Here is a 12,371-nt window from a genome sequence, read left to right on the forward strand (position 1 = left end):
CAGAGGCATCCCTTAGAATGGGCAGTAATATCCACATGGATAAAACCAAACACACGTGAGGTGGAGACCAACTGGCTGCAATGCAGATATCGCCCACAGGGATGCGTCTGAATAGAGCCCAGGATGCCACGCCCCTGGCTGAATGTGTTCTACCACTGTGAGTTAAAGAGAGACCCCTGTTGTTGTGATACTCTATGAGGCCTTATCCACACAAAGACAGGTTTGGCTGTATCCAGTGATGGGCACAGCTAACCAAAAAGTTAGCTTCACAAACTTATTGTTATAACGTCAATAATATCAATACTGTTATGTATCATGTGCACTATTTTTGAATTGAAAAGCATAAATACAATTTATTTTATTGTTGCTATATAGAACTATGTTTTGCCATGCTAGGTAAATGTCCCTTGAGAATTGTCACAAATTAGAAATAAGAGTCTCACTGAGCCATGCAGTGACCCAAAAGCCCAGCTCTGAGTCCAGTCTTTGTCCACCTTGTGCAATGCCAGTAATGAACCTAGAAAGCTCTGTTAAGCAGGAAATACAATGGGCGTATAACGTAGGCGGTGCATCTCACGGGCGTGTTCTGAGACATTAATATTAAACAAATTATTTTATACTTATCTTTGAGTACAGCCTAATCCTACTGTAATTTATACTATGCCATCGCAGTAGTCTAAATTGTTCTATATCCAATGTTTGATTGATATTTTGGTTCTCTTTTGGGAAATGTGATACAAGAGTGCCTCCAATTGCTCGGATAGTTAATAGCAGACAAGGCAATTAGGTTTATAATTAAGTAGGTTTATTTGAAGACAGTGGAATGTATGAATATGTCATGCCACTAATGTTTCAGTTATCAGAAGCTGAAGTAAAGTAACTGAAGTTTGTGTAAAAGAAGTTTTTCTAATGAAACAACGCAAACTGGATGAGAACTGCTACACATCGTGTGTTCATTGCTGCAGCGCTTTTTTACAGACTTATCATTTTGTTACCACGGTACCACTCTTGGGACCCATAAAATTAGTGTGAATGATAATGCAATGAACGAAAAGTTAGCATTGCAATTATCTGTTTGCTGTTCAGCGCAACTGTGCCTACCATTGGATGTATCCAAAAAAAAAAAAACTGTTTAGTTGGATCGATGGTCTCGTCCAGACAAAGCAGTTGCAAAATCGACAACATTTGAAACCAGCTCCTGGTGTAGTGAAGTTTAAAGCTGCCGCCACAGAAGCTTTGTCTGGATCCCCCCATCCTCATAGCCAGCTACAAACTGCCATGTGCTAACACCAGCAATGGCGGACTTTTGTTTCATATACTATTTATTATTATTACAGTAACGCATTCTGAGCCTCTACTGCTTTTGTGTTGTCCATCTTGAGGTCGGTCCACACAAACGCCACTTTTCTCTTTCATCTGTGTTGGTTGTTTTTGCCCTGCTCTTCCTTCGTTACTTCTGTGGCATCGTTAACATGCCACTCACTGGCGTGGTATAGCTGGTACAATGGCTATTACCAGCTTGGTGAAGTTTCATCTTTACGGACAAATTTTTCTGTTTTCTGTTGGGACACCGTATTTGTGACTATCAGCGAAGCCAATGCTCAAAAGCCCTATAATCTTACATGACCTTACACACGGGGGCATGATACCCTCACTCTGTGTTGTAAAAGTGAATCAACTGAAAGCAAACTTTAATCTCATCAACCACAAACTCACGTCACAGCTCCTTATGTACCCTGAGCAGTGAGAAGAAGCAAATGTGGACAGGCCAGTGTGGATATTAGCATACTACCGTTAGCCTGTTACGGCTGTTTTATTAAAACTCACGTGTTCAGAGTGATTCAGATGTGTTTGTTTTTGCTTCAGGAGGACGCTGGTTTACAGGCAGCTACACTCACACAGCCATCGCCTATCAGGTAACTGCTCTATTTCCCTATCTCGATTGTCAGCTAGTCATGAATTCAGGCAGGCTCCACATAGTTCATCATATTTCTGCATTTGGCAGATGGCTTATCCAAAGCAACTTACAAATAAGGATATAACAATTGGTTGTGATTTTCAGAGTAAACAACAACAAAAAATATGAAATAATTAGAGGTTCTGTTTCAGCAAAGGTCAAAGAGAAATGGATTTTTAGCAGAGATTTCTACACATTATAACTATTTTTTTCTGATTGCTGCCTGACAGAAGGTTTCTCGTTTCTACGAAAATGTCTCAATAAGGAAACTGTAGCTGAGCAAGAAGCTTTACAGCTTGTCCAGAGCATGCTGTAACCAACAGTCCCTGAGACACGAAGCCTCTGCAAGAGTATTCAAGTAGATGGGAGCCGTTCCATGAAGCACTTTGTAAAATGACGTCAGTGACCTGAATTTGATGCAGGCTAACAAAGCCTTCATACTTCTGGACCTTTTTACCTTTTGTCACATCACAACCACAAATGTCATCATATTTTATTGTGTTAATGTGACAGAGCAACAAAAGGAGGAACAAAAAGGATACATACTGCTTCTTATTAATAAAAATGTGTAAACTGCTTTTCTTTGACTTCATGATTATGCAGAACTTTGTGTTGGTCTGTCACATGCAATCCCAACACAATACCTTAACGTTGGTTGTTGCAATGTGACAAAATGTGAAAAAGTTAAAGGAATATGAAGGCTCCTGCAATGAAGATAAAGAAAATACTTTTATGAATTTGACCTCCGACTTGATCTTTCCGAGCCCGGTCATTCTAGGGGTGTGAACCCATTTAGATGCTCTGAATGTTCAGATGGATCCGGTTATAAATGGCAGCTAAATGAACATTAAACAGAAACTTGTCCATCACTGACGCTTGTCCTCCCGCAGGGAAGAGAGAGGGGATCCGTCCCTGCACCGACCTTTCTTCTACCGGATCTTACGAGCTGCCTTCCCCCTCCACCTGCTCTTCCTGGTGCTGCTGGCCTTGGTCTGCCTTGTGCCGCTATCTGACGAGGACTACAGCTGTACGCTGTCCAACAACTTTGCCAGATCCTTCTACCCGATGCTGCGCTACACAAATGGCCCTCCACCCACGTGAATGCTGCCATGACGCTTGTGTTTAGGATCTCAGCCAGACTAAAGTTTAAAATCCTTTCTACAGACTCCTTATCACGTCATGGTTAAAACTACAGTTCTTCTCCACAGAAGAATGAGGGATGTGTGTGTACTTTGTTCAAAATGCCCCCCCTCCCCCTTGATTTAAAACATATTTATTATTTTGATTTGAAGCCATATAACAGAATTGTTTGTAAATTTGTAGCGTTTTAAGTTGACATTTTACCAAGTGGTCATTAGACTATGTGAAGCAAATGAAGTCACAAGATTTGTTAAAAATATTTTAAGGTGTGGGGAGAAGGGATGAAGGACAGGTATTACCCAGGTATCAGCGGAGGAAAGAGAAGTCAGCCATTTTTCATCACTGCCACTCCTCCACAATTTGTCTCAGAAAACTTTTTTTTTAACAAGTAAAACTGATACTTTGTGGTGTAATATGTAGTGCTGTTTCAGACGATAATGTGTTGTAAATGTGTCTAAAATGGCGGATATGGTTTTTGTTCAATGCAGGGAATCATTTACAGACAATAATATTGGTGGAAACAAGTGTCTTTCTGAATGTGGTACTTGATCATAATGGTATACATTTTAAATCCATTGCAATATTTTCTTTTCAAAATAGAGATAAAGGGGAAAAAAATATTCTGGATGTCACTTTTAGACATTTTACCACATCATCCACTATAAGAATATAAGAAACGTGCTAACAGGCACTGATCTGCCATTCTAAGCTGCAATAAGTCAGTTACACATGTAAATCTGGGTAATATTTCAGCAGGATTGCTGCAAAGCATTTCATTTATCTTACCTATATCCATCTCCACCAGTGCACTGTAACCATACAGAAACCTACGTAGCACAATGGTGTTTATACGTCCTGGCCGTGAAACACAAACGGAACTGACCTAACAGTGGTTCTTTGGAGTAAGGAATAACATCATACAAGTTGAATGTAAGAAGTCTCTTGAATGTTGCTTTTGAAGTAAACAATCAAATATTCCTAACTGCACAAATCTGATCAGAAGTGTCAGAGAGATTGTGTAAATGTATATAACTGGTTCTGTATGTAACCTTTGCTTCACAGGCCACTCTAAAGGCTGACAGAATAGAAACAGACAACAAAAAGTGTATAAAGTTTGTTTATTTTAGGATCTTTTTATTTATTGGATGCAGAGATTGTCATGTTTGCCCGATAATAAACTGTGCTGATTTGCCGTTCCATGTGTGCAGTGTTTCTGGGTTTAAGAAAAGGTCTTCCTGACAGCTGACAGGGTTGACGAACATTAACATTAGCGAAATCTGACACATAAACAGTAACATTTTCAGCATCTGATCTGGTCATATGTGTTCATGCTTAGGCAAGCTACAGACAGGATAGAAAGGATAGTACAAGAGTAAGATAACCTGTCACCAAGGCTGAATTTACACTTATTTCATGGATGGAGCTCCAAAAAAAGCACCTTAATATTATAAATTCAGTTCAAGAACATTAAAAAAAAAATAGAATGCAAGTTAAAACACAGGAAACAATGGCTGTTCAACGCCATCTTTCTTCAGCATGGACAGGGAAGCAGGTCAGAGTTGATTGGATGGGACTAAATCCAGGACAACCCTGGATGAAAACTTGAGAAGACTTGAGATGGCTGATGGTTCACCTTCTAGCAGGACAACCACTCTAAACTTATTATGAAACTGTGGGATGGTTTAGAACAAATGGTTTTAGAATGGCCGAGTCAAAGTCAAGATGAAGCATAATTTCTGTCAACACTAAGGACAGAAATGAGACTAGAACTAAATAAAGACTTCAGCTTTGAATAAGATTTTTTTTAGAGAAAGAGAGAAGAGAGACAGAGGGAGAAGGGGAAGGTAGATGAAATGCAATCACATTAACTTATATCAGCTACCTTATCATACCTCCAAGTGCTTATCAAGCTGAATATAGCATATATAATAGATACGCGTCTAGGAATTTTGCATCCAAATTAGTGAAATGATACATACATACAATCAATAGATGCCATCAAAGTGCTACCAATATGATCCTTGACATGTGTGAGGGGAGTTTGTCCTATAGTCTTCAAGTGGTTACAACTATAGTTATATCATTTGCTGTGTTTGTTGGTGGATGGAAAAAATGGTTCTACAAGAGTCTCAGGAAATTTAACTTTGGGGATTTTGTGGAACCTCAAGTTTTGCCACATCTTACAAGCATGGGTGTCACTTTTGATACAGTCCTAAATAGAGCATGCATCTTGGGATCAAGAGTGTAAAATTCATAGTGTGCTGCATCGAGATGGTAAATATTATCGCCTCGCAATGTTTTTAATATGTTTAAATCTGCGGTAGGGTGTTTTGAGATAACTGTGGATTTATAAATTTGAACAAGCACACCTTACAGATCCCTCTTCCTTGTTCTCTGCTGTGGTGCAGCCCTATCTTCACAGCTCCTCCCCCACAGTGGAGCCTTCAGCTGCAGCCCACCAGCAATCTTGTATGACAGTAGCACTGTGTGGGGGACGGGGTGCGAGCGGCGCGTACACAAGAGACATTGACACTGCTAACAACCAAGCGTAGCCAGACATTCCTCCTGGCTCTGATTGGTTGTTTCTGTCTGGGAGCGGTGTATTTCTGCTCATGACAGGCAAGTTTATTAATAGTACTTTTCAGTAACAAGATGATTTAAAGTGCTGTAGGACCACTGAGAGAAGTCACAGGAGCTTGATTGTTTCACATATTATCTGTCTCATATTTTACTGTCAGGACATAGTGAGTTTTAACAAATATGTAAAAAAAATACTTTATACAAAAGTTACCTGCTGCAGCTTTAAGGACCCATGAGTGCCTCCAATTGGTCAGATAGTTAATAGCAGAATTATTTAGAACAGTGTCAGGTTTACTTTAATTCTTAAAGGGGGCATATCCTGCTTTTCAGTTTTTCCTTTTGACATTGAAATCATTCAGTTGAGGTCTATATAAAGTGGAACTACAATGCTTTGGTTTGAATTCTTCTTTAATTTACCCACACGTTCCCCCTTTATGATCCTGGTCTGACGTGCGCCTGAGAGCAACTCGTTTTGGTGCCGTCTCTTTAAATCTAAAGGAGGACCCCCCCCTTCCCAGGTTGCAAAGCTTTCCACTCCACCCTGTTCAGCATCCTTGAGCTTGGACTACAAAATCATCTTGAGAAATAAAAATGGCCGTGGTCTATGACCTTGTTTAGCAGCTCTCCAGCAAATACTCTGACATAAATGTTTAAAAAAACATAATAGAAAAAAAGAAAACTGAACAGCTTGAAAAAATATGACCCAAGCAGAACACAAAGCTATCTATGCAGCTCCTGGACAGACTACATTCAAATTTCCTGCACTCCTATAGACTCCAAGTGCACAACAAATGTATTTAAATGCTAAAAAAGTGAATTTTGCATATGTTCCCTTTTTTAAGCAAATTAATGTGCAGAGAGCACAGCATAGTGTGATATTAAATCATGGTGTTATCAGGTCAGTGTTACAAATTGCAAACTGTAAATGGACTGAAGTTATATGGACATACTGACCACTTAAAGTGCTTTAAACAAGATCCACGTGCAATCATGCACATCAACATGTGAAAGGAGAAAGCTGGAATCAAACCTACAACTTTCAGACCGCAAGACAACTACTACACCCTCTGAGCCTCAGTGGCTCCAGTGTATTATTTTGCGACGTGTGTTGCCGTTTAAGAGCAGCGGCCTCATGTAGCAGGATTCAAGGACTACGTATGCTACGGTTTCAAAGGCTGTAGCAATTTGGAGATTGTGGTAAAAAAAAAAAATCTATTTCAGTTTAAGCTGTGGTTTCAACGATGAAAACAAAGTGCAATAATTAAAACTTTCTGTGTGTAAATTCAGCCTTAGGTGAAGCAAACAAACAGATACATTCTTAACAGTCACTTTGGTAAAAGGCCACATAGCATAGTGCTGCTCTACTGACAACTTGCACAAAAGTAGAAAAACACAGAAAGAACAGGCACCAATTAAACACCAAAGTGTACAATAGTATTAGTGCAAGAGGAAAATTTCACTGCAGAGGGACAAAAAAAACACAGTGCCCTTTCCTCAGAGTAACAGTCCTCGTGGAAATCATGGATGTTAGCTGTGTGGTCTACATGCACCTTTATAAATCAGACGAGATGCTTGGAGATGACGTGTTCTGAATATTACACCAAGGTGACGGAAACAGATACCAGTACTGTACATTAAACTGCTGGGCAGAGGCTTGACGATGTTCTCATGAACACCTGATGTAGTGCACATTTACATAAAATACTTACACACACAAAATCTTGTACAGTCAAAAAGACTAAAAACATCTAAAAAACAAAAAAAAACAAAAGAGAACCTTTTTTTGTTTTTTTAAGTCCATTTTCTTTTTGCCACCATTTAATCTTCTTCCAAGCTGGTTTCCATGACAACTCGATCAGAGAGCATGTAACCTAGTGGCTCCACAGCAGAACTGGCATCCCTTCCGTCCAAAGACCACTGCTCCGGAGCGATGTAGCTGTGGGGGAAGTTTGCACAGTCGCTTAGAGTTCTGAAAAATAAAACCCAGGATATGATGCAGCTGAGGCCGCTTGGTTGATAGAGTCAGCTGACGGGCTGCTTGCAGTCATGTCACAAAATGCAACCATAGTCCAACTTGGTGGGCAAACAACCAGTGTAACCATGATGACACATGCAGCAGTATTAAAAACAGGTAGTGCCAAAGACATAGTCAAGAAAGATAGATAGAGGTCATGGGAAAAGATAGGTGTCTTTAAAGAAAGTCTGAAATTTCATTGATGGGCTAGAGCAGGGGTGTCAAACTCATTTTGGTTTAGGGGCCGCATACAGCATAATCTGATCTCAAGAAGGCCACACGATTAAACTCATTGCAAGATTAAATAGAACTAATAAATGTGGACTTGTTGTTGATTTTTATATTAAATTAATTTCACTTTTAGACAATATATTAGGAATAACCTCAGCGTTTTTAAGAAAAGTATGTGCAATTTCAACAATACTTTTACTCAGTTAAACATTTACTTAAGTGCATTATGCATAAGAACTGATCACAGTGATTATACAATGTTGAAAAACATTTATTTACATTTTTTGGAACTTAAAAACACTGTCCTGCATGACAAAATACATCAAACAGATAAAAATTAAGAAATGATTTGAATTTTTCCACACCTGAAGCTTAATCTGCTAATTAAAACACAGCGCCCCTCGTGGACAATACAGGAACTGCATATTTTCAATTAAACGAAGTACATGTTTTTTTCAACAATTGTTTTATCATTCTCTTCCTTTTATCTCCTCTTTCTTTCACCTTTTGTTTTTTTTCTTCTTGTTCTTCCTTTCCTCTCCTACTTTCCCATTGTAGTGTCCATATCATTTGAGATATTCCCCGCATGAATCATAATAAAACTATTCACATTCATAAATTAAGCGGAGCACTATGGCAAAAGCCGTACTGCTCCACTTGTGAAAATCAAATCTGATGAGCTCTTTTTGGCATTAAGACAACAATTCTTATTGCCACATTTTCAGACAGGACACTGGGAAAAATAAAAAATAAAAATTATTTTTTTTTAATAACGATAATGCATTTAGCCACAGGGCCGGACTAAATTGTTCGGCGGGCCGTATGTTTGACACCCCTGGACTAGAGCCATGCAAGATGCCAAAGAATGAATGTAGCTCAGAGAACCAGTTTACACCTAGTTGGTTAAGAAATACATCAGCGGCTTACATCTTGCAATAATTGTTTGTTTGATAACAATTAAGCTACGCTGTTATGATTTTGATTAACTCTGAAACTTACCCCTCACTTTTCATTTGAGATCCTATAATAGATAGCGGAGAGGACAGGAGGCCTCCAGGCTGTAGGTGCCTAACCATGATGTGGTCTTCAGTCGGTTCCTCTGGAGGTGCTATAGAATTATCAGTGCTGGAATTGGTGCTGAAGGTCTGGTCTAGATCGGCCTGCAGGTAAAACGGAGCAGGTGCTTGGCACTGCTGCCCGTCACAGTAGGTGTCGGAGCTCGGCGACGACGGCGTGGTTTGGCTGCTGCTGCTGCTGGAAGTGTTGGCGTCCAGCATTTCCAGGAGGAGGTTGTACACAAGCACCACGTTCTTCCTCTTCATGGTTGACAAATGGTCCATGCCCTTGTTGCTGCAGAGAGAGGAGGTGACAGTGAGCCTGGAAGAACTGAAAAGGTCATGTTAGCGGTCACTTCTTCTCTGAAACTGAAAGAAGTCTGTGCAGTGTAAAGGTCTGATTTACCTTCAGTGTCTTTCATGGAGAGTCAAACCAACTCAAAGTCTACTTGCACATAGTTGAAAAGGAGAATATTAGCAAAGGGTAAGACCACCTTCCACTGCATTTAAACCTGAATGTGTTTTGATCATCCCATCATATCTCTGGCTGTATGTTGTCCTGCTGGAAGGTGAACCTCCACCCCACCCTCAGGTCCTCTGCAGCCTCTAACAGCTTTTTTTCCAGGATTGTCCTAATTTTACTCCAACAATCTTCCCATCAACCCTAACCAGCTTCCCTGTCCCTGCTGAAGAAAAGCATCTCTAAAGCATAATGGTGTCCCCACCAAGGAAATATCTGAAGTTAAAGGCATACTATGCAACATTTTTCAGTTAATTAATATGTTCCATACCGTTTTGGATGATTAAATGAGTCATTTCAGGTTGAACTAAGGTTTTCTCGGCCGCCCTGGTGGTCTGTGGGGGAAATACCGCACTTGCAATTGCAGGAGCAGTCGGCCCGCAGTCACAGGCTCAGAAGTCTCGTGTGCATCATGAGAGTCGGTCTTGCTTTACGGCAAGAACTGCTACACGCCCCCAGTGAAAGGTGTGCTCGTTGCTAGCGCAGTGGCGATATTTGTGCAGTTATCATGGCGGAACCAGCGAGAAAACAGCGAAAGCCCATGTTGGAGCAGGCAAGAAAGAGGAAAAGGGCTCTGGACAGAGAGAGGAGTCGTACACGGGTGAACATAGAAGGCTGCAAGGCTGACGCGGACCTCGCGTTTCTGCTGATGCGATTGTAAGTAACATTGTAGGGTTTCCCTCACGCTACCGCCTCGCCGACATTCCAAAAAAATAATAATAAAAAAATAAAACTAACTCGATATGCGCGCCGCTCCGCTCAGCCGGTCAGCGGTGCAAAGTTTGTTCGCCACCCCCCCCCCCGCTCCGCTCCGCCGGTCAAATAAACATGCAAGCATATTGAGTTTTATTATTATTATTATTATTATTATTATTATTATTATTATTATTATTATTATAATCTTTTTTTATGTTGGCGAGACGCTACCGCGGCGGCTGCGGCTTGGCGGTGGCGGTAGCGTCTCGCCAACATAAAAAAAAAAAAATAATAATAATAATAAAACTGGCGAGGCGGCGGCGGTCGCGGCTTGGCGAGGCGGCGGCGACCGCCTCGCCAAGATAGCGCTGCAAGAAGCTTGATGTTCATACCTTCACTGTGTTATTCATTGTTTGTACTGCCGTTTTTTCCACTTTTCGTTGCGTTCGCCTGTCTGCTAAGCTCAAAACAACCGCGCCTGGCTTGACGGAGGAACCAGAACAGCTGAGCATCTTTATGACAGTGCACTTTTACTTTCGCCCTCTTGGGGGAGCCTCGCTGGAAAATCAACCCCGGTTGCATAGTATACCTTTAAGTACAATGTCAGGTTCAAATGCTGCATAGGATTTCACATATAGGCCAAAAAACATTAAACTTGGTCTCATCTGAGGCCTAGTCCACACGTAGCAGGATATCTGGGAAAACTGACCCATTTTTATGCTGTTATGCCTTTCATTTACACATAAAAGGTGCTTTACATCCCTATAAATGAATGACTGAAAACTCAGGCCTAAGTTGAGATTTCTAAACATTGTTTTAGCAATATGTATCCAATCAATGTTAAACTGGACTAATCCACTAACCTATGGCATCTCTGGTCATTTATTTCCAACTGACATTACCTCAGCTGCACAGCATTTCCTGTTTTCACATTGGTATTGAGACTTCAAAGTAAAAGCATACATGGAACATTCTAAACATTACTGTTGGTTCAGAGGCTTTTTATTTATTTGTTTTTAAAAAAGCCCAGCTGCTCCAATATGTTGAGGCGCAAAAGGGAAAAAAAGCTCTTGGATGTCAGATGTTTTACACAGGTACAATGATGTTCAACATAGCTTTTATTTTGAAGGATTCTGACTGACTGACACAGGTTTTAGCTTTGCATACACTGCCCTCTGTGCACCTGGCATGTTTAAAACAATAGTCAAGAAGGAATTTACCCGGGTTTGTGGGGATGAAAACATCCTGTGCGTACGATATTATTTTTAAAAACGATGTGTGGGTGATATTTGTTTTTATAAATACCCGGCTACATGTGTACAAGACCTGAGACAGTAGACTAACCAATCAACAGTTGTTCAGGCGATGGATTGATCAGAGCTCTGGGAGATGTTCAAAGTTCCAGAGACTGTTTTACAACCTAACCATGCTTTAAAGGAGAGTTCTCACTGGGATTACAGCCTGCTATCTAAAAACATAATTTAAGACCATTTCATGGAAGTGAAGCACTGACATCGAATTAAAGCCAGTTTGAACCCAAAAGAAACTTGCAATAATCTACAGATGTGTCTCATACAATCCACACACTGTGCAGCGGTGTGTGTGCTTTATTTAATGATCAACTATCCCGAGCAGTTATGATCATTTTAAGAAGTACTGTAGAAGATAAATGCTGTAAAATATTCTAACTTTAAAATATGTTGAAAATATTTTGTCGTTTTTTTTTTTTACAGAGTGGGAAAAAAAAAGCTTTGTCAGTGTCTATACTGTGATGTTCAGCATACATGGTTGGGTTTAAATGATCAAACAAACACAGAGAAGTGCTCTGGTGTCATTTAAAGATAACAAGAATATGACCGGCAGGAGATGACCGAAACTAAATGCTGGTAATGTTCAGCCAGTGAGAAATGTTTAGCATTCTCCCAGTTTAAAGCTCCACCTTTAGAACAAGATCCATCCAAAACCCTTCCTACCAGGGCCGTTTTCTGGGCAAATCAGAGTGCGCTAGCCCAGACAAAAGGTTCTGAAAATGGTTCCTGCAGCTGAAACAAAAGCTTGGTTCTACAGGAATCTATTTAGGGATAACACACCAAAAGAACCAGAACTATGCTCTACATTGTATTGATCTTTCACATAAACCTCAGCAGCAGTGACTGAAGGTTTCTGGCTGGAATGTGA

General features: G+C 40.4%; 2 protein-coding genes across 3 annotated transcripts in view; one reads left to right on the plus strand and one right to left on the minus strand.

Annotated features, from left to right (window-relative positions):
* The window catches only part of LOC105935506 (nesprin-2), a 131,249-nt gene extending 126,955 nt beyond the window's left edge, over window positions 1-4,294 (plus strand). For both annotated transcript variants that reach the window (XM_036129274.1, XM_036129273.1), the window contains 2 exons: window positions 1,867-1,916; window positions 2,848-4,294. In XM_036129274.1, the coding sequence (XP_035985167.1) occupies window positions 1,867-1,916; window positions 2,848-3,058 (261 nt within the window). In that variant the 3' untranslated portion in view covers window positions 3,059-4,294. The remainder of the gene's footprint in view (window positions 1-1,866; window positions 1,917-2,847) is intronic.
* Window positions 4,295-7,488: 3,194 nt separating this feature from the next.
* LOC105935507 (estrogen receptor beta-like) overlaps window positions 7,489-12,371 on the minus strand; it is a gene marked incomplete at its 3' end in the record, with an annotated part of 45,756 nt that continues 40,873 nt past the window's right edge. The window contains 2 exon segments of the mRNA NM_001309977.2: window positions 7,489-7,613; window positions 8,922-9,272. Of these exon segments, the coding sequence (NP_001296906.2) occupies window positions 7,496-7,613; window positions 8,922-9,272 (469 nt within the window).

The sequence above is a fragment of the Fundulus heteroclitus genome, unplaced genomic scaffold (genome assembly GCF_011125445.2).
Source record: "Fundulus heteroclitus isolate FHET01 unplaced genomic scaffold, MU-UCD_Fhet_4.1 scaffold_152, whole genome shotgun sequence".
In the NCBI taxonomy this organism is placed as follows: Eukaryota; Metazoa; Chordata; class Actinopteri; order Cyprinodontiformes; family Fundulidae; genus Fundulus; species Fundulus heteroclitus.